Source organism: Desmodus rotundus, chromosome 1 (assembly GCF_022682495.2).
Source record: "Desmodus rotundus isolate HL8 chromosome 1, HLdesRot8A.1, whole genome shotgun sequence".
NCBI lineage: Eukaryota > Metazoa > Chordata > Mammalia > Chiroptera > Phyllostomidae > Desmodus > Desmodus rotundus.
In genome coordinates this window covers 113,423,573-113,446,660 of record NC_071387.1, presented here as the reverse complement: position 1 = coordinate 113,446,660, position 23,088 = coordinate 113,423,573, and the positions used below count along the sequence as shown (strand labels likewise).

The following is a 23,088-nucleotide window of genomic DNA, read 5'->3' as shown; positions in this document are numbered from 1 at the left end:
ACCAGTCTGCATGGCAATGATGAATGTAGTCCAGCCTTAACAGAAAACCGGCAGGCATGAGTCAGCACACAGGAGCCAGACCCACAGATTGGCTTTCCCATGGGAAACCAGGTCTGCATTGTACTTAGCTGCTTTGAGGCTTGCTTTTGCTAAAACTCCCTCACCCTGAGTTGAAGCAGCAAATGTTTACTGCATATCTTTAAAGTAACTTCCTAAAGTCTGTGCTAATTCTCCTAAGGACAGAGTGTAACCACACCAATCACTCTTATCGTTCCCTTACATTTGCAACATTTTTTCTTTGCTAATCTGTAAGAAGTAATCAGCAACATACTTTCCTTTGTTATTTGTAAAAAGTAATCACCTAAAGCAAACCTGAGCATAATGAATGAGAACCTTCTTTGATGTACACTATTAGAAAGCAATAAAAGCCTGTCCAGACAGGGTCGGGGAGCTCTCTCTCTCAGAGAGTGGCCATGCCATCCCTTTTTTCCCACAGGAATTAAGCAGTCCGTGTGAATTTGTTTGTCTCATCCACAACATACGGAACCCACTGGACGGAGTCCACATCAGGTTTGCAGGCTGGTGCTTGATCCACTGAGCCACACCAGCCAGGGCTGATTTCAATCTTCTTAAATTTATTGAAACTTGTTTTGTGTTGTACCTAATCTATGTATTTTGATGGGGTATCTAATCCACTTACATTTAGAGTAATTAGTGATAAGGGAGTATATTTTGCCATTTTGCTTTTTATTTTCTGTATATATTACACTTTTTGTTTCTTATTTAGTTGGTTTTTTTTTGTAGTGATATGTTTTGATTTTCTTCTCATTTTTTTGTGCATATTTTACAGAGGTTTTTTTTGTAGTTACATTGGTAATTACATAAAATATCTTAAAAAATTAAAAATGTAATTTGAATTGATACTTAACTTTAGTCACATACAAAATTATTCCTTACTGATCTCTTCCCACTTTATGTCACAAATTGCTTATTTATATCTTGTGTACCAAAAATATTGCTTTTATACATTTGTCTTTTAAATCCTGTCAAAAATAACTATCAGGTTTACAAATAAATAAGAAATTTTGTTTATTGGAAGTTTTTTTTTTTAAACTCACCCAATGATATGTTTATTGATATTAGAGAGAGAAGAAGGCGGGCAGAGAGAGACAGAGAGAGAGAGATGTGAGAGAGAAACTTGGGTCACTTGCCTTCTGTATTTGCCCCAACTAGGAATAGAACCTGTGACCTAGGTATGTGCCCCAACTGGCAATCAAACTGCAACATTTTGGTGCATGGGATATTTCATCTAGCTTAGCCACTGAGCCAGAGCTGGAAGTTTTTCGATTATTGATTCAATTTCATTAGTAGTCATCAGTCTGTTTAGATATTCTTTTTCAGATTCAGTCCTAGAAGATTTTATGTTTCTATAAATTCACCCATTTATTCCATATTGCCCACTTTATTGGTATATAATTGTTCATAGGATTTCCTTATAATCCTTTGTGTTTCTGTGGTGTCAGTTATCACTTCTCTTTCTATGCTGATTTTCTTATGTTGGCCTGTTCTCTTTTACTTGATTAGTCTGGCTAAAGGTTTATCAATTATGTTTATTTTTTCAAAGAACCATCTTCTAATTTCATTGATGTTTTCTATTGTTTAGACTCTATTTCATATATTTATGTTCTAATCTTTATGATTTCTGTCCTTATATCACTTTGGGCTTTTTTAAGTTACACTAGGTTTAAGGTTAGATTGTTTATTTGAGATTATTGTTTCTTGAGGTAGGTCTGTGTTGCTATACATTTTCCTGTTACACCTGCTTTGCTTGTGTCCTGTAGGATCATTGTGGGAGGTTTTTTCATTCATTTCAAGGTATCTTCTGTTATCTGCCTTAATCTCTTTGTTAACCCATTCATTGTTTAGTAGTATGTTATTTAGCCTTCATGTGTTAGTGTGTTTTTTAGCTTTCTTTTTGTGATTGATCTCTACTTTTGTACCACTGTGAATTTCATAATGGAAGGTGCTTGATACGATTTCAGTTGTAAATTTATTGAGCCTTTTTTTGTGGCCTAACTTGTAGTCTATCCTGAAAAATGTTCTATGTGCATTTGAAAAGAATGCATATTCTGCTTCTTTTGGATGGATGTTCTAAAAATATCAACTAAGTCCGTCTGGTCTAATGTGTCATTGAAGGCCACTGTTTCCTTGCTGATTTTCTGTCTGGATGATCTATCCACTGATATCAATATGGTGTTAATGTCCCCTACTGTTATTGTCTTACTGTTGATCCCTTTATGTCTGTCAATATTTGCTTTATATATTTGGTGCGCCTAAGTTGGATGTCTACATGTTTACAAGAGTTATATCCTCTTGTCGGATTGATTTTTACATTTTTTAAAAATTATTGATTTTTGAGAGAAAGAGGAAGGGGGAGAGAGAGAGAGAGAGGTAAATATAGAGAGAGGGAGAGATAGAGAAACAGTGATTTGTTGTTCCACTTATTTATGCATTTATTGGTTGCTTTTTGTATGTGTCCTGGCTGAGGGTCAAATGTGCAACCTTGGCATATCTGGATGACTCTCTAAGCAGCTGAGGTACCAGGTCAGGGCTGGACTGACCTTCTTATCATTACGAAATGACCTTCTTTCTCTCTTGTTACAGCTTTCATTTTAAAGTCTATTTCTGTCTGATATAAGTATTACTACCCCAGGTTTTAAAAAATTTTCATTGCATGAAATATCTCTTTCCATCCATTTACCTTCAGTCTGCCTGTGACTTGATCTGAGGTGGGTCTCTTGTAGGCAGCATATACAGGGTGGGGCAAAGGTAGGTTTGCAGTTGTTTACATGGAAAATAATCCAAGAATTAATAATCCAATACAAAAATAAACTTTGTGTATACAACTATGAACACACTTTGCCCCACTGTGTATACACGTCTTTAAAAAAAAAAATACATTCAGCTACCCTATCTATGTCTTTTGATTGGAGCATTTAATTAATTAAAACTTAAAATAGTTTTTGTTATGTAGTTGTCATGTTATTGTTTTCTGATTGTTTTTGTAATTCTTCTCTGTTCCTTTCTTATTCTCTTGCTCTCTTGTATGTTGATGACTTTCTGTAGTGTTGTGTTTGGATTCCTTACCCTTTATTTCTTTGATATCTGTTGTAAACTTTTGGTTGTACTTCGTATATACAAACCTATGTTTATAGTAGTCTATTTTAAGTTGATGGTCATTTAAGTTCAAACGCATTGTAAAATAACTACACTTTTACTCATACTTCCCACATTTGTTTTGTCAGTTTTTACTTCTTGTGTGTGTGTTTGTGTGTATGTCTTAGATCAGCGGGCCCCAACCATTTTGGCACCAGGGACTGGTTTTGTGGAAGACAGTTTTTACATGGACCATGGTGGGAGGGGCTTGGTTTTGGAATGATTCAAGCACATTACATTTATTGTGCATTTTATATCATTATTACTACACTGTAATATATAATTAAATAATTATACAACTCACCATAATGCAGAATCACGGAGAGCCCTGAGCTTGTTTTCCTGCAACTAGATGACCCCATCTGGAGGTGATGGGAGACAGTGACACCCAAAGTGTGTGGCTTATATCCAGTCTACTCCGTAATCTCGTTTTGGTTGCTCTTGCTGCAGAAAACTCTGCTTCACAATGATAGGATGTTGGAAATGGAAGCAGGCTTTTCAGTGCTTTTGTGACAATCTCAGGATATCCCACCTTGTCTTTAATCCAGACCATATGGAGATTTGAAGTTATCTCAAACATACTTTTAAGGCCACTGTCATTTGCGATCTCAAGCAGTTTATCTTCTAGCACGGACAAAGTCAATTCACCTGGCTTATTCACAAATGGGTCACAGATTCAATCCTTCCCAGTTTGGGGATCTTTTGTAGTTGGGAAGTAATCCTCAAACTCTTTTGAAAGCTGAGATAGCTGATATGCAACAGCTGGGAGAAAGAAGGCCCGGCTCAGTCTTTTTCAAAATCTCTTCTAATGTTCGAAACATGTCAAAAATCCAAATGTTCACACATTGCCCCCGTAATTCCAGTTTGGCTTTGAATGCAGCCGTTTTATCCGCCAACTTGAATACAGTTGTTGTTCTCCCCTGAAGTGACATATTGAGTTCATTGAGCAGGCTGAATATATCACACAAGTAAGCAAGATTTGTGACCCATTCTGTGTCACTGAAATGTACTGCCAGTGGAGACTGTTTTTCTAAAAGAAAGCTCTCGTTACTCAAAATCTCTGGCCAGTCATCTCCCTTTAGAAAGGCATCTCACTTCTCTGTGTGAGAGAAGACGTGTGTGCTCTGCGTCCATCTCCTCACAGAGCTGTGTGAACAGACGTGAGTTAAAGGCATTTTCTTTAATGTGGTTGATAATTTTAATCACATCCTGCAAAATGTTGTTAAGTTCAGGTGACATTTTTCAGCTGGCCAGCATTTCTCTTTGTACGACATAGTTCGTAGACTCGTATTCAGAAGCAACCTCTTTGACCCAAGTAGTGAAATCAGAGCGGCATCCAGTCATGGCAGCTGCTCTGAATCTGTGCATATACTGACACAAAATGACCAGTTCAGTTTTCCTGATATGTAGTCATGCAAAGACTTGAACAGTTCTGCAGCTGTGTGGTGTTGGTTGGCAACAAAAGTGCACATAACACATCCTCATGCACATCCTCCTGAAAAATATGTCACACTAAAACAAGCATTGTTGCCTTGTTGTCAACATGGGTAGACTTGTCAACCTGGAAACATACCAGTGACTCACTCATTAATCCTCTCTAACAATTGTGCCTCAGTATCTTCTGCTATTCCATCAGTTCATCTCGTTATGGCGCTAGCTGAAAGAGGAACATGTGCCACCATTTGAACTGCAGCCTCTCCTAGAAGTTCCCAACAACAGTCCTTAGCAGCAGGCGGGATCAACTCTTCACCAGTAGTAAAGGGCTTCTTAGCTTTAGCAGTGTGGTCAGCCACTAAGAATGATGCTCTCAGTGCAGGCACATTTGATGAAGTGGTGGCCTTCAATAATTGCTTCTGTTCTTCGTGTTCACGTTTTTTTCTTTTGAAAAACTCCAAAGGTTTGTCTTTTAATGCAAGGCGCCTGGTCTCCGTGTGGTGAAGCAGTTTTGAAGGTTTCATGGCTCTGCTGGATAGCCTGTCACCACGCATTATACACAGTGGGCTTGGACAATGTGAATCACCTGTTGCAATGAACCCATAATTTAAGTAGGATTCTTGGTATTATTTCTTAAATGCAACTTTCTATTCATTGGCAGTCTTAGAGTCTTCTGCTGTCTCATCATTGGGTCTTTCCCCCCTTTTCAAAGAAGCTCTCCAGTGATGTTTGATTTTTACTCACTTTGGCTAGGGTTAGCTTGTGGGCTTGCTTACCAAAACTATGACTGAGACGAGTGCACAGTGCAGGAAAGAGGCATGGGTGGAAGTGGAAAATAAAATAATCAGCAGGACGTATGCAGGCTAAAGTAAGTGTCAGATTCTGACTTAAAGCCTGCCACCAGATGCAGCTGTACAATTGAAGCACATCAACTCACTTGCCACTATAAAGCCTGCCACCAGATGCAGCTTAATTGTCACTTGCCACTCACTGACAGGGTTTTGATATGAGTCTGCAAGCAGTTGATTTATTACGGTCTCTGTGCAGTCAAACCTCTCTGCTAATGACAATCTGTATTTGCAGCCGCTCCCCAGCGCTAGGGTCATCATCCAGCTCCACCTCAGATCATCAGGCAGTAGAGTCTCACAAGGAGCACGCAACCTAGATCCCTTGCACGTGCAGTTCACAGTAGGGTTTGCGCTCCTATGAGAATTTAATGCTGCCCCTGATCTGCAGGAGGTGGAGCTCAGGCGGTAATGCCAGTGATGGGGAGCAGCTGTACATACAGATGAAGCTTCGCTTGCCCATCTGCCGCTCACCTCCTGCCGGGCGAGCAAGTGAAGTTCACCTCCTTCTGAGGCCCAGTTCCTAACAGGCCCCGATGGCCCAGGAGTTGGGGACCCCTGACTCAGATTGTTGTTGTAATCACACACAGACATCCTATTTTTGCCTTTTAATATTTGTACTAGCTTTATAGTTGGTTGTGCCACTGCTTTTACTGTTTGCTTTTGTCAATGAGATTTTTTTCATTTCCTATGTCTTCTTTTTTTACTTTATTTTTATTGTTGACAATATTACACATGTCTCCATTTTCCCTTGACCCCTTTGCCCACCTTCACCAAGCCCATGCTCTCCCCTGCCCTCTGGCCATCACTACACTGTTGTCTGTGTCTATGGGTTATGCGTGTATAGTCTGGCTAATCCCTTTACCTTCTTTTCTTCTTAAAGGAGTCCCCTTAATATTTCTTGTAATACTGGCTTGGTTGTAATGAACTCCTTTAGCCTTTTCTTCTCTGGGAAGCTATCTGTCCTTCGATTTTAAATGACAGCCTTGCTGGGTAGAGTAATCTTGGTTGTAGATTTTAAAAAAATATATCACTTTCAATGTTTTGTGCCAATCTCTTCTGGCCTTCAATGTTTCTGTTGAGAAATCAGCTAGTGTTCTATGGGAGCTCCCACGTATGTAACTAAATGCTTTTCTCTTGCTACTTTTAAGACTTTGTCTTTAATTTTTGGCAGTTATATATAATGTGTCTTGGTGTGGGCCTCTTTGAGTTCATCTTATTTGGGACTTCCTGTGCTTCCTGGACTTGTATGTCTATTTCCTTCACTGGGTTAGAGGAGTTTTTCATTATTATTTCTTCAAATTGATTTCAAATTTCTTGCTCTTTCTTTTGTCCTTCTGGTACCTCTGTGATTTGAATATTGGTATACTTGATGTTGTCCCAGAAGTTCCTAAAACTATTCTCATTTATTAATTCATTTTTATTTTCACTGTTGCAATTTGATGTTTTTTGCTACCTTGTCTTCTAGATCGTCATTCAATCCTCTGTGCATTCTTGCCATCTAATGTATTCATTTCAGTTATTGTATTCTTCATTTCTAACTGGTTCTTTTTTATGATTTCTATCTCTGTTGAAGTTCTCACTGAGTTCATGTATTCTTTTCTTATGTTCGTTGAGCACCATTATAACCAGTGTTTTGAACTATGTATCTGGTAGAGTGTCTCCATTTCATTGTTATTTTTCTGAAGTTTTGGCCTGTTCTTTCATTTAGGACATGTTTATTTGTCTACATCTTAGTTGATTTCTGTGTTTGTATGCATTAGCTAGCTCTGCTATGTCTCATAGTCTTGGCAGTCTGGCCTTATGTAGTAGGTGTCCTGTGGAGCTTGTGGTACAGTCTCCCTGGTCACCTGAGCCAGGTGCTTTAGGGTTGTCCCTGTGTGGATTGCGTGTGTCCTCCTGTTGTAGCTTAGCCTTGATTATTTTTGGCGTGTCAGTGAGTGGATTTGCCAATCATGCTGCTAGGTGGCTGTGACTACTGCAGACAGGCTGTTGTGCGGGTGCTGACCCCATGGATTGGGAGTCAGATTAGGGAGTCAACTGAGTCAACTCAGTCAACAACTGAGATATCCCTCCAAATTCTTTGCCAGCACTCTGTGGGTATGGGATCTGCTCATTCTGCATACGCACCCCTCCTATTTCTCATCATGGCTACTTAACGTCCTTAGTCATGGGAATTCTGTTCAGCCAGTTTTCGGGTTGTTCTGTAATTTAGTTGTAATTTTTGTGTGGTTGTGGGAGAAGGCAAGCACAGAGTTTATGACTCTGCCATCTTGACTGGAAGCCCGTGTATGATTCATTATTGATCTCAGAAGGTATATGTTGTTTTTCTTGTTAAGTGCATAAGTACATATATATATGTGAGTATGCACATTCCTGTTTAATCAGATTAAAATAAACATAGTATCACTTCGTGGCCTTTGGCTAAGATCAAGTGTAGAATAAACATAGTGTGCTAGACAAGCCAAGTAATCCTGCAGAATATTGAGCCATATCAAAAAATAGAACCGGATAGTCCCTTAGACAAAGTAGAAAGTTGGTTCAACAGTTAATCAGCTCTAACAGTCACATACAATAACCAAGCAGAAAAAGGACTTAAAAGTGTGTTGCAAAATGAAGAAGTAGCTAAGTGTTCTATAGAGGAAAATAACAAAAATTGCATTCTTCTGGAAGGAGCTAGATTCCCTTGTTAATTATACTAATGAGGCATATGTAAGCTTTAAATAATGCTAGCCAAGAAGATCACCAAAGTGAGAACTAAATGAGGACAATGGGCCTGATAGTTTTAGGAAAGTTGAACTGTTGAAAATTTAAAATCTATATAAAAGGAAGGTCTAAAAATGTCCCATGATGTGATATTTTGTTATAGTAGGAGACCAAAGAAAGTTATTTGGTCCATGTAGCTAGGTTTTATAAATGACCTAAGGATCAGCCAGTTGATAATCCATACATTGCAACTTAATTTATCTAAGACATTATTTTTATTTTGGTTCTGATAAGATTACTAAAAGCCGAGGTAGGTATACAAATGATGCATCGTAGAACAACCTAAATCTAGGAACATGTGAAAAATTGGAACCCTGGGAAAAGGAATGTTGACTACTTAAAGAATGTCAGTTAGTTCCTTAAATTAGTAAGTTGAACATTAATCAAATACAAATAATAGTGTTTTTCCCCAAGTACACAAGCCCTTTGGATGTAAGAGAATCTATCAACACGATGCTCCTTTAATACTCTGAGGTTCTGAGAAATAGTCTCACAGATGACTTTGGTGTTGAGGAGCATTTTATTAACTTTAACATTTATAAAGTGTTTTCAGAGTGTTATAAAACACTCTTTTAGGCACTGTCTGTATCTACTGGATTAAGAGTAAGATGACCCATGTTTGAGCAACATTTCAGTCTGAGAACCCTTAGTAATAAATCATTTATTATTATGCCTAGGCTTAAGGATCTCTTTTCATAAAAGAATGGCAATAACACCTGGTTGGACGGACCAAATGAATCAAATTACCATGTGTAAAATGGTAATGTTTTGCCCTCCGAGATAGAAATAAATCATAACAAAAGGTTTTTGAATGAGTACTACTCCTCTGGCTCCCCTATTCCAAGCAGCAGTATTTTGATGTAATTAACATATATTTAGGGTTCACTCCTTAACTTGGGCATTTTGAAGAGAACACAGGACAACATGAGGATGAATTCACACTAGAATAACATGGTTTACTGTACAATTAACATAAGCACAATCACGACTCTAAGGAATACATAATAGACTCCTAATTTACAGTTCCTATTTATGAAGAATTGGTAAAAGTCCTTGGCCAACTGTGGTCTGGACAGTTGGATTTAGTCCAGACAGTTCTTTTCTGGGATTGTCCAAATTCTGCTGATCCTCTTCTAAAAACCCCATATTGTTGTATTTTTCACCCATCCTGAGATAAACTGCATCCTATTGGAGCCCTTAGTACTCTTTTGGGAATATTCAGGTTTTTTATTCTGGTTACAAAACTAAACTTTGATCAAAGTCTTTACCAGTTGTGATTAATCATCATTTATTTAATACATACCTTTGCTGTCAGACTCCACCTTGGCTCACTCTCTTCCTGAAATCTAGTGTCCTATATTCTGCCTTCTTATGGCAAATGAATGTTAAATGTAGTTTCTTTTGGTGAAAAGATACTTCCAGAACTGATCCACCCTGAAAATGGATCTCCACTACAATGGTATTTGAACACAAACATACTATCAGACATCTTCCATGACTACTCTAACCCAGGGTTTTATTAAATATTTCACATCTACCAACGTGTGGGACATACGAGTACAAGTACTTTGAAAAGTTTAACTTCCGTGATGAAATGAGTTCACTTTATTGATTTCTTGGCTTTCAGTGTTTTAATCTTTAAAAGTCTTTAAATCATTTCAGCTTTGGCTTGAGAACTATAAGATCTAGCCCTTCACAGGAAAGAGCATCAGGGAAGTCTTGAATTGGGAGATATAGTAGAAGGTGGGAAACCAAGGAAACTTCATTCCTACCTCATCCTCATGGCCTCTTTAGCCATGCTTGAGAAGATTGAGGGAAAAATGAAAAGCCAGGTAACTCAAGCAGCCTCATAGTTACCAGCTGTTTATGGCTTATGACAGTTTTCAATGCTTTGTGGTATCAAAGTGTGATTTTTGTCAAACAAGGTCATAATCATAAACATTAAATTAAGTCACCTAAATTCTTTTAGGAAAAAGCTGTTACATAAGTATATCTTAAAAAGTAAAGTGATTAAGCCAATTAGTAGTACTTCCTTAGTTGCTTATATAAGACACTAAGAATCTGCCCTGGTTCTTAGCCGCAACTTTGTACCACAGCTCACTCTGGTATAATCCGCTACTTCTGGTCTTCCACTGTGGTGCTGGGAGGCATAGGGAATCATAGCCCCTGGTCATTATTAAAAAAGAATATTTCTTTCTATTCAAAACTTTGAATATAGCAAAAACAACAATTTTAATTTAAAAGTTTATGTTTGCTATAGGTAAATTTAAAACTCGAACAACATGATAGAAAAGTCGGCTTCTCTGCATCACTTTTCAAATTTCATCAACATAATCTTCAGTCTCCTCCGAGATTTTTAGAAGTGATCCTAGGATTCATTTGATGAGAATAATGAAAGGATTGCTAAAAAAACAACAGAATATTGTCATATTCTATCACATTGTTTCTCAAATAATGGAACAGAAGATTTAGGTGATACATCAATGAATATTTTAAAATTCAAAGTTATATATTTACTTTGATGGAAATTAGAAAAAATATAATAAATAACACTTCCTAGAAGAAGGCTAAAAATTGAGTCCCTTTATTAAGGAAATACTAAATATGGTAAAAACTACAAAGGAAGCATACAAATGACTGAAGTTTGGAAACCATTGCTCTTTTTGGTTTATTTCAAGTTTATGTGACTGGTCACACTACATTATCTTGATTAAACATTGTTTATATAATTAAAAAACTTTATATCATAAAACTAACAGGTGAATAATCACAGATTATTGCCTACAAAATTTCTTGTCATTAAAAAAATTTTGCCCTGGCCAAGTAGCTCAGTTGGTTAGAGCATTGCCTCAGTAAGCCAAGGTTGTGGGTTCAATCCCAGGTCAGGGCACATACAAGAATCAACCAGTGAATGCATAATGGGTAGAATGACAAAATTGATGTTTCTCTTTCTCCCTTCCTCTCTCTAAAGTCATCAATAAATTTTTTAAAAAGTTTTATATCAGATTTGGAACATAACTCCTAATAAAATGTTGTTTATAAAATAAATTATTTTCACTATTTATAACCTCTCGGGAATATAATATGCCACTAGTTTAAGGTCTGAATCTATTTGGTTTCTATGCATTAAATGTTTGTTAATAAACTTTCCGCTATGAATAATTTGATATTGAATTGGATGGGAAGATCTGACAAAAAATTTCCTACATTTATATATTCATATGATTTCCCCCCCATGAGTTATGTGCTGCTGGCTAAGTGAAGGACTGTGGCTTAAAACATTCTCACATTTACTATATTCACATAATTTCTCCCGAGTATGGATTTTCCTATGTTGATTAAGGTGTGCACTCTGGCTAAAGGCTTTCTCACATTCATTACATTTATAGGGCTTCTCTCCTGTGTGAGTCCTCTCGTGCTGATTAAGATGTGTCCTCTGGCTAAAGGCTTTTTCACAAAAACTACATTCATAAGGTTTCTCTCCAGTATGAAGTCTATGATGTTCAGTAAGGGACGTGATACGGCTAAAGGCTTTGCCACATTGATTACATTTGTAGGGCTTCTCTCCAGTATGAATCCTCAGATGTTGAGTAAAGGATGAATGTTGACGAAAGGCTTTCCCACATTCATTGCATATAAAAGGTTTTTCTCCTGTATGAATTCGCTGATGTTGAATAAGATGTATCCTCTGGCTGAATCTTTTCCCACATTCATCACACTTATAGGGCTTCTCTCCTGTAAGGACTATCTGAGGCTGGGTAAACGATGGGTTGTGGCTGAAGGCCTTCCTACATTCACTGGGTCTCTCTTCAGTATGAATATTAGTACGAAGGACATGCTGATTGAAGATTTTCCCACACTCATTATATTCGTAAGTATTGTTTCTTATATAGTTTCCCTGATAGCAAATCAATTCTGAATTATGTTTGATGTTATTTCCTTGTGTGTCTGAAGTAAGGGGTATTTCAATTGAAGAAATTTGCTGATGCATATGATTTGAGTTCATTTTATAGTTTTCCCCACATCTAGTACATTCAAGGCTTCTCTCCTTTATAATCTTCTTTTGGGTGAAAGATACTTGACCTAAATGTCTCTGCTGGTTTTCTTGGTTAAACTCTAACTGGTAATCAAAATCCCAGAGTCCTCCTAGAATGGAGTACCAGAAATGGTCTCCAGTTAGTCTCTCCATTATCATGTCATGGGTTTGATTTTCATCAGAAAAATTCTGGTTTGGAGTTAATTTTTTGACTTCAGGTCTATTTTCCCCATCTAAAAGAAATGCAGAACAAATTAAGAAATACACATTGGTAGTTACAAAATAGTCATAAAGTACAGCATAGGGCATATAGTCAATAATATTGTAATAACTATGTATGTGTCAGGTACTAGACTTACAAAAAAACAGTAACTGGGGGTTTACAGTATAATATTTATGTCTGATAACATAAAACAAAAGAAATTCAGAACATTCAAATACTTTGCAGCATATTCTATGTTTTGAAAAAAGTTGTTGCATAATGATTTACCAAATGAAACTGACAATAATGCAAACAAGACATTTGAGGCATTGAAAAGTTTTAAAATGTGGCCACAAAACAAGTGGAAGACTATAAAAAGATGACAAGAAGCAGCGAGCTGGGGGGAAATTTTAAAGCATGTGTGGTAACCATGAAAAGAAGGAATCATCCAGGAGTATCTGCAGTTGAAAGGAAATGGGAAGGAGAATAAGAAATATCAGAGAAAGGTCTGTGTTGAGAGGTGGGAGATATTTAGAGGAAGGACTGTATTTAGAGAAGATAGGTTTCATGTGTTGGATTATTCTATTATAAGGACAGCTACTTGTTTATTTAAAAAGTATTTCTTCCTATTTTAATCTTTTGTTTAAAATGATAAAACTGATACTTGCTTATAGTAATATATTCAAATAATGTGGAAATATGTAAAGTAAGAATTCCATACCTCAGGGACAATCATTGTTAATAGTTTGGGTCTGTCTTGCCAGATTTTTCCTATGTTCACACAAATATAAATGTAAATCACACTTTGAACAAGCATGACTCATGGATGTGGTAAAAACAAAACTTCATTCCAATCTCCTACCACTTTAAAATTTATTTAGTGGGGGAATTATTCCTCTGCTTCTAGATGAAGACTCGGGCAGGCCCCAGGACTTTCCTCCTAATTCTTATGTAATACATAGGTGTGCCTGTTACCTTGTCACAAACAGTCTCTACTCACTAATTAAATGTTCAGTCATGTGTAATAGTCAAGACTCCAAAATTAATCTCTTTCCCCTCCTCTGGGTCTGTTAGAGTCATATTTCTTCTGTCTCCCTGCCTGCCTCTTTTCTCACTCTGCTCTCTCCCTGGTGACCCCTCTCCCACCTCTACTCTCTCCATGCTTGTCTTTTCTCTGACTCTATTCTCTTTTCTCATTCACTGTTTCCCTGCTTACCTCTTTCTTCCCTCACTGTTGTTTAGTTCCATTCTCTCACAAGAGTTGGAGGGTAGAAGCTGTGTAGTGGGAGGGGGGATTAGGAGATAGGACAATTCTTGTGTACCGGGTGGCTTCATATTCTCAGCCTCGCTGATGGTTGAACAGACTCACTTTTGGGAACTCCCGTGACTCTTGGGAGGCTCTCTCTCCTGCCATTTCCATGATCTAGATAGATACATCTCTATATTGAGTTGTCCCTTGGGAGAAGTCCCAGGGCATAAATCCTGTTGGACAAGATCCGAGATCATGCTGGCTGACTCAAGAAAAACACCCGATACCCTGTCCCAACAAACTTGTGTAGTAGTGCACACTGATCCTAACCCAACAGCCTCTCCTGGCTCACCCACCAAAGCTGTTTCATAAGTCAGCAGTTCTTGGGCCTTGGACTGCTTTCACTTTCTCAAAGGTGGGTCATGCACTAGTCTTGGTCTTCTGACCTTGGGGAATGTACATGCATACCTCATTTTATTGTACTCCACTTTACTGCACTTCGAAGATACGACGGTTTTTACAAATTGAAGGTCTGTGGCAACCGTACACCGAGCGTGTCTACTAGCACTTTTCCAACAGCCTTTGCTCACCTTGTGTTTCTGTGTCACATTTCAGTAATTCTCACCATCTTTCAACCTTCCCCATTATTACTATATTTGGTATGGTGATCTGTGATCAGTTTTCTTTGACGTTACCATTGTAACTGTTTTGGGGTGCCATGAGCTGTACCTATGTAAGACGGTGAACTTAATCTACAAATGTTATATTCTGACTGCTGTACCAACTGCCTTTCCCCCATCTCTCTCTCTCTCTCTCTCTCTCTCTCTCCTTGGGCCTCCCTACTCCCTGAGACACGTGAACCTTGAAATTAGGCCAATTAACAACCCTAAAATGGCATCTAAGTGTTTAAGTGAAGGGAGGAGTTGCACATCTCTCACTTCAAATCAAAAGCTAGAAAAGATTAAGCTTAGTGAAGAAGGCATGTTGAAAGATGAGTTGGGGAAAAAGCTAGGCTCCTTGTGCCAGTTAGCTGAGTTGTGAATGCTAAGGAAAAGTTCTTAAAGGACATGAGAAGTGCCACTGCAGTGAACACATGAGTGAGAAAGAGAAACAGCCTTATTGCTGATACTGAGAAAGTTTTAGTGGTTTGGATAGAATTTTAAATCAGCCACAAGATTCCCTAAACCAAAGCCCTACCCAGAGCAAAGCCTTAACTCTCTTCAATTTTACTGAAGGCTAAGAGAGGTGAGGAAACTTCAGGAAAAAAGTATGAAGCTGTCAGAGGTTGGTTCATGAGGTTTAAGAAAAGAGGCCATTTCCATAACATGAAAGTGCAAGGTGAAGCAGCAAGTGCTGACATCGAAGCCTCAGCAAATATCCAGAAGATCTAGCTAAGATAATTAGTAAAGGTGACTAAACTAAGCAGATTTTCAGTGTATACGAAACACCCTTTCATTGGAAGAAGATGTCATCTAGGACTTTCATAGCTAGAGGAGAAGTTAGTGTCTGGCTTCAAATCTTCAAAGGACAGCCTCTCTTGTTAAAGGCTAATGTAGTTGGTGAATTTAACTTGAACCAATGCTCACTTACCATTCCAAAAATTCTAGGGGCCTTAAGAACTGTGCTAAATCTGCTCATCTGTGCTCTGTAAACAGAACAACAGAGCTTGGATTGCAGCACAGTTGTTTACAATATGGTTTACTGAATATTTTAAGCCCACTGAGCCTACTGCTCAGATAAAGTGATTCTTTTCAAAACATTACTGCTCATTGACAATGCACCTGGTCACTCAAGAGCTCTGATGAAAATATACAATGAAGAGGAACCAAGATGGCGGCATAGGTAGACACACTGCGCCTCCTCGCACAACCAGAACTGACAGAAAATCGAACGACAAGGAAGTCCGACACCAAGAAGATAAAAAATAAACATTCATCCAGATCAGTAGGAGGAGCGGAGATGGGCAGCCAGGGTGGAGAGGACTCGCGTTGCCCTGGCGGGACCGAGACTGGTGGAGTGTGGGACGAACGGGGCAGGCAGTCCGACCACTAGCAGACCCTGCGGCCCTACAGTCACGCACAGATAAACTGAGAGGGCCGGACTCAGAGTGGCAGAGAACGGGGCAGGCAGAGCGGCAGGTAGCAGACCCTGCGGCCCCACATTCGCGCACAGAAAAACTGGACAAATGGCGGGGAGTGAAGCAGACTGTGTAACCCAGGGCTTCGGCGCGATGAAATAAAGCCTCAAACCTCTGAGTGAAAACACCCGTGGGGGTTGGGGCGGCAGCAGGAGAAACACCCAGCCTCACAGGAGAGGTCATTGGAGAGACCCACAGGGGCCTAGAGCGTGCACAAGCCCACCCACTCGGGAACCAGCACCAGAGAGGCCCAATTTGATTGTGGGTAGCACAGCAAGTGACTGAAATCGGGTGGAGAGTGAAGCGGGCGCTATTACTCCCTCTCAGCCCCTCCCCCACATACAGCGTCACAGTGTAGCCATCAGCGTTACCCCACCCTGGTGAACACCTAAAGCTCTGCCCCTTTAAGTAACAGAAGCACCAAGACAAAAAAAAAAATGGCCCAAATGACAGAACACTTCAAAGCTCCAGAAATAATTCAACTAAGCAGCGAATAGATAGCCAATCTATCAGATGCACAGTTCAAAACACTGGTAATCAACAAGCTCACAGAATTGGTTGAATTTGTTTGAAAACTAGATGAAAAAATGAAGGCTATGCTAAGAGAGACAAAGGAAAATGTACAGGAGGCGAAGGAAACTGGGACTCAAATCAACGGTGTGGACCAGAAGGAAGAAAGAAACATTCAACCAGAAAAGAATGAAGAAACAACAATACAAGAAAATGAGGAGAGTCTGAGGAACCTCCAGGACAACTTTAAATGTTCCAACATCCGAATTATAGGGGTGCCAGAAGGAGAAGAGGAAAAACAAAAAATTGAAAACTTATTTGAACAAATAATGAAGGAGAACTTCCCTAATATGGCAAAGGAAATAGACTTCCAGGAAGTCCGGGAAACTCAAGAGTCCCAAAGAAGCTGGACCCAAGGAGGAACACACCAAGGCACATCATAATTACATTACCCAAGATTACACAGAAGGAGAGAATCTTAGAAGCAGCAAGAGAAAAGGAGATAGTTACCTACAAAGGACTTCCCATAAGACTGTCAGCTGATTTCTCCAAAGAGACCTTACAGGCAAGAAGGGGCTGGAAAGAAGTATTTGAAGTCATGAAAGGCAAGGACCTACATCCAAGATTGCTCTATCCAGCAAAGCTATCATTTAGAATGAAAGGGAAGATAAAGTGCTTCTCAGATAAGGTCAAGTTAAAGGAGTTCATTATCACCAAGCCCTTATTATACGAAATGTTAAAGGGACTTACCTAAGAAAAAGAAGATAAAAAATATGAACAGTAAAAATGACAGCAAACTCACAGTTATTAACAACCAAACCTAAAACAAAACCAAAAGCAAACTAAGCAAACAACTAGAACAGGAACAGAACCATAGAAATGGAGATCTATGTATGGAGATAACATGGAGGGTTATCAACAGGGGAGTGGGAGGGGGAGAGGTGGGGAAAGGTACAGAGAATAAGTAGCATAAATGATAGGTGGAAAATAGACAGGGGGAGGGTAAGAATAGTGTAGGAAATGTAGAAGCCAAAGAACTTATAAGTATGACCCATGGACATGAACTATAGGAGGGGAATGTGGGAGGGAGAGGGTGGGCAGGATGGAGTGGGGGGGGGGAACGGGACAACTGTAATAGCAGAATCAATAAATATATTAAAAAAAAGAAAATATACAATGAGATTAATGTTATTTTCATGCCTGCTAACACAGCATCCATTCTGCAGCCCATGGATCAAGGAGTAATTTTAACCATCAGGTCTTATTATTTAAGTATATCTCGTAAGGCTATAGCTGTCATACATGGTGATTCCTCTGATCGATCTGGGCAAAGTAGGTTGAAAACCATCTGAAAAGGATTCACCATTATAAATGCTATTATGAACATTCATGATTCATGGGAAGAGTTCTAAATGTCAACATTAACAGGAGTTTGGATAAAGTTGATTCCAACCCTTGTGGATGATTTTTAGAAGTTCAAGACTGCACTGGAGGAAGTAACTGCAGATGTGGAAAACTGCAAGAGAACTAGAGTTAGAAGTAGAGCCTGAAGATGTGAGTAAATTGCCCAATCTCATGATAAAACTTTAATGGATGAAGAGTTGCTTCTTACAGATAAACAAAGAAAGTAGTTTTTTTGAGATGAATCTACTCCTGGTGAAGATGCTGTGAAGACTGTTGAAATGACAACAAAGGATTCAGAATGTTACATAAATTTTGTTGATAAAGCAGTGGTGGAGTTTCAGAGGACTGACTTCAATTTTGGAAGAAGCTCTACTGTGGGTAAAATGCGACCAAAGAGCACTGCGTGCTACAGAGAAATTGTTTGTGAAAGGAACAGCCAATTGGTGCCACAAACTCCATTGTTTTCTTAATTTAAGAACTTGCCACAGCCACCCCTACCTACCTTCAGCAACCACCACCCTGATGGGTCAGCAGCCATCAAAATCGAGGAAAAACCCTCCTTCAGCAAAAGATGACGACTTGCTAAAATCCCAGATGATGGTTAGCTTTTTTTAGCAATGAAGTATTTTTAAATTTAGCACATACATTATTTTTTAGACAATGGTTTGCACACTTAATAGGCTGCAGTATAGTGTAAACATAACTTTCATGTGCACTGGGAAATCGTAAATTGAGTGAGACTTGCTTTACTGTGGTGCTCCGGAGCTGAGCCTGCAGTAACTCGGAGGGATGCCTGCCTACCAAAGCTCTGGGGATGGTGCGCCTGAGGAGTGTCCTCAGCAGGACACTTGGCAGTGGAAGAGGGCACCATCAACAGTTATGCCAGGAACTGTTCCGGAAAAACAATGTAGAAATTGTCCCGTAATGCTGTTTTTATATTTTGCTTTTTTACATCACTGCACATCATGAACACACTTCCATGTCAACAAATACATTTCCATATAATTTTTGAGGCACTGTAAAATATCCAGCTTTATGGATATACTATACCAATGTATTTTTAATCAATTCCCACTTAGGTTATATTGAACTTACTGTTATTAAAAACACCAAAGCAGAATAGTTTGTTGACTGAACATGAAATAAAAAAGAAAGAAGTCCAAGTCAGAAAATTGTGGAAAACTGATCAATATGCTCAAAGACATAGAAAAAGATAAACAAAAATTACTCTGGTCTAAAAATTACTAAAAATAGCGATTTAGAAAATTCATTTTAAACCAATTTATCACTTGAACCAAATTATCAACTGGGCCACTCTCTTTTTGGTAAAAGCTTTTATCTGCCCAGGAACTTCAACTCTAAAATGTTTGGAATGGTCGGCTGGCTCTGAAGACTGTCTACCCTGTTCACTTAGCACCAGTGTCTGTAGGCTGCAGAGCTAGCTCCTGGAGCTGCAGGAAGTATGCAGCTCTAGGCCCCCACCGCCTGGGAGCAGAGGTCAGGGCACTCATTCCCTAAGGCCTAGCCTCCAGAACGTCTGTTTATCCCTGGAAACACGCAGCCTGACCAACATGCTCATGGCCGTTTTTGTTGATTTCATTCTTTCGGTGGCTTGCCTTTTTGAGGGAAAAGGAGAAACTCCATTTTTGAAATTATGATAATCTGCTACTCTTTCTATGTATATATTAACATATTCATATATTTTACAAAACAAATTTACTTGCCAAGCAGATTTTTCCATTGACATCATACCTGAAATATTGTCCATTTCCTTAGATATTCTTTCCAACTTAGCATTTCAGGTGCACAGCACACTGGTTAGACATTTATGTAATTTATGAAGTGAAAACTCCTACTGCTGGTTACAGACTTGCCACCTACTGACTGACCCAGGAGGACTGACTGTGCATGGACTGTGCAGGCATTGCTCCCCTATTGTGGGCCCCCTGAACACACATCAGATCTTCAACCACAGGCTGCCTATCGACATTCCAGGTGGGTACCAGGGGACAGGGCCTTAGACTCCAGACTGAGACAAGGATTATCTTGGGCTTCAAAGCAGTTTCGAAGCACAAACTCTAGTCTGTTTGCCCAGCTTCTCACCTAACCTAAGTCCTTATGCAGTAGACATGTCTGCAACTGCTCTTAAAGGAGGGTAGGCACTGATCAAGCCACACACACAGGAACATGTGGAGATGCTGTTCAAATATTTCCCCCATTTCTATTTATCTTTTTTCTTTGCTTATTACTCTGTACCATGCAGACTTTGGGATTTGTGTGTATCGAATATATAAATCTTTTTTAATGGCTTCTAAATTTTTCATCATAGTCAGAAAAAAGACTTCCCTGTTTTAAGGTTACAAAAGTTTTCTCTTGTGTATTCCCAAAACTAAGCAAACAACCAGGACAGGAAGTGACTTAGAGAAATGGACATCACACAGAGGGAGGTCAGTGGGGGGGGGAAGGGAGGAATGGGGGAGGAAGGTACAGGGAAGAAGAAGCATAATTAGTAGGCATAAAATAGATGGGAAGAGATAAAAAATGGTATAGGAAACAGAGGACTCAAAGAACTTATATGTACATCCCATGGACATGAACTAAGCGGGGGGAATGCAGGGGGGTTAAGGGGGCAGGGTGGAGGGGGGATAAAGGGGGAAAAATTGGGGAAACTCTAATAGCATAATCAATAAAAAAATACTTAAAATAAAACAGATTTCTCTTGTGTTTTCTTCCAGGTCTCCTATGGTTTCATGTTGACATTTGAAGTCTCTGACACCTTTGGAATTTGTCTCAGTTTAAGGGGTAAGCTATGGATACAATTTTATCTCTTTCCAGATGGCTACCCACTATTTATTAAAAGGTCTACATTTTTAATATAAATTGTCTCAACACCATTTATTAAGATCTCTACCTTTCCATCGTAATTTGAAATAATTACATTTATCATGTCATGTCATATATCATATATTGTGTTGTATATCACATCATATCACATCATACATCAAAAACTAAACTCCTGCATGTATATGGGCCTATTTCTGGATTTTCTATTCTGTTCAGTAGGTCTGCTTTGTTTTAATTCATGAAGTTTTACTGCATATTATCTGTAGGGATAATCCTCCCTTATTGTTCTTCCTTTCAGAATTTTTCTGATTTAAAAATTTTTTATTATTTTTATTTTTTTCAATCACAGTTTACATTCAATGTTATGTTGCTTAGTTTGAGGTATACAGCATAGTGGTACATAAGTTGACCATTCAAAAAAGAAGACAAGTAACAATAAACATTAGGGAAAATATTCATCTTCCTTAGGAAGAAAGGCAAATAAAACACTGAGGTAACAGGCCTCATCTCCCACACTTTCTTCTGAGAGAAGAGAACAATAGTAAGTCTTAGCATATGTGACTAACCTGCTTTGGGGAAGATTGGCAGTCATTGACCTCCCCCACATAACAAGAATGTGTGACTTGCTATGCTCTCAAACATATTGACATTTACTTAATTTTAATTTCCAAATGTAAGGAATGAAACCTGTTATCTCACTGTTCCATTTCCATCTCTCTCTAATGAAGACAAATATTTCCCCCAATATTTATTGTCACTTGTCTTTTCTTAAATACATTTTATTGATTATGCTATCACAATTGTCCCATTTCCCCTGCTGTATTCCCCTCCACCCTGCACAACCTGCCTCCTACCTGCATTGCCCCCCTTTAGTTCAAGTCCATGGGTCGTACATGTAAGTTCATTGGCTTCTACATTTCCTATACTATTCTTAACTTCTTCCTGTCTATTTTCCACCTACCATTTTTGCTACTTATTCCCTGTACCTTTTTCCCCTCCCTGTCCCACTCCCCTGCTGATAATCCTCTATATGATCTCCATTTCTGTGATTCTGTTCCTGTTTGCTTAGTTTGTTTTTGGGTTTTTTTAGGTTTGGTTATTAATACCTGTGAGTTTGTTGTCATTTTACTATTCATATTTTTTATCTTCTTTTTCTTAGATAAGTCCCTTTAACATTTCATATAATAAGGGCTGGGTGATGATGAACTCCTTTAAGTTGACCTTATCTGGGAAGCACTTTATCTGCCCTTCCAGTCTAAATGATAGCTTTGCTGGATAGAGTCATCTTGGATGTGGGTCCTCGACTTTCATGACTACAAATACTTCTTTCCAGCAAGGTTGCTTTTGAGAAATCAGCTGATAGTCTTATGGGAACTCCTTTGTAGGTAACTGTCTCCTTGCCTCTTGCTGCTTTTAAGATCCTCTCCTTATCTTTTATCTTGGCTAATGTAATTATGATGTGCCTTGGTGTGTGCTTCCTCGAGTCCAACTTTTTGGGGACTCTGAGCTTCCTGGACTTCCTGGAAGTCAATTTCCTTTGCCAGATTGGGGAAGTTCTCCTTCATTATTTGTTCAAATAAGTTTTCCATTTCTTGCTCTTCCTCTTCTCCTTCTGGTACCCCTATGATTCGGATGTTGGAATATTTAAAGTTGTCCTGGAGGTTCCTCAGACTCTCCTCATTGTTTTGAATTATTGTTTCTTCATTCTGTTCTGGTTGAATGTTTCTTTCTTCCTTCTGCTCCAAACCATTGATTTGAGTGCCTGTTTCCTTCCCATCACTGTTGGTTCCCTGTACATTTTCCTTTATTTCACTTTTCATAGCCGTCATTTTTTCCTCTAATTTGTGACCATATTCAACCAATTCTGTGAGCTTCCTGATTACTAGCATTTTGAACTGTGCATCTGATAGGTTGGCTATCTCTTCGACATCTAGTAGTACTTTTTCTGGAGCTTTGATCTGTTCTTTCATTTGGGCCTTTTTTTTTTTGTCTTGGAGCTCCTGTTACATAGTAAGGGGTGGAGCCTTAAGTATTCACCAGGGTGGGGCAATACACTTCAATGCATTGAGATGCATATGTGGGGGAGGGGTCTGAGAGGGAACAGTGCTCCTTGCTCGGATCTCTGCCAGTTTTCTGTCATTTCCTCTGTAACCCATAGTCAAATTGGGCCCTTCTGGTGCTGATTCCCGAGTGGGTGGGTTTGTGTACATTCTAGGACTCTGTGGGTCTCTCCAATGGACTCTCCTGTGAGGCTGGGAGTTTCTCTTGCTGCCTCAACCTCCACAGGTATTTTCGAGTCAGAGGTTTTGAGTCTTTATTTCTCTATGTTGGAACCCTGGGTTGCATGGTCTATCTTGCTTCCCAGTTGTTCCTCTCAGTTTATCTGCACACAAATGTGGGACAGCCCTGTCCGCCAGCTGCTGCCTCACCTGGTCCATCAGTTGC

At 39.0% G+C, this 23,088-nt stretch overlaps 2 protein-coding genes across 2 annotated transcripts in view; one reads left to right on the top strand and one right to left on the bottom strand.

Annotated features, from left to right (window-relative positions):
• Positions 1 to 8,836: 8,836 nt before the first annotated feature.
• Positions 8,837 to 23,088, bottom strand: part of ZNF713 (zinc finger protein 713) — a 55,395-nt gene continuing 41,143 nt past the window's right edge. Inside the window, exon 5 of the mRNA XM_024571568.3 lies at positions 8,837 to 12,530. Coding sequence (XP_024427336.2) covers positions 11,479 to 12,530 — 1,052 coding nt within the window. The 3' untranslated portion in view covers positions 8,837 to 11,478. The remainder of the gene's footprint in view (positions 12,531 to 23,088) is intronic.
• SEPTIN14 (septin 14) overlaps positions 12,092 to 23,088 on the top strand; it is a 93,715-nt gene continuing 82,718 nt past the window's right edge. Inside the window, exons 1-3 of the mRNA XM_024571567.4 lie at positions 12,092 to 12,132; positions 19,668 to 19,794; positions 20,535 to 20,601. The gene's annotated coding sequence lies outside the window, so the exon portion shown is untranslated. The remainder of the gene's footprint in view (positions 12,133 to 19,667; positions 19,795 to 20,534; positions 20,602 to 23,088) is intronic.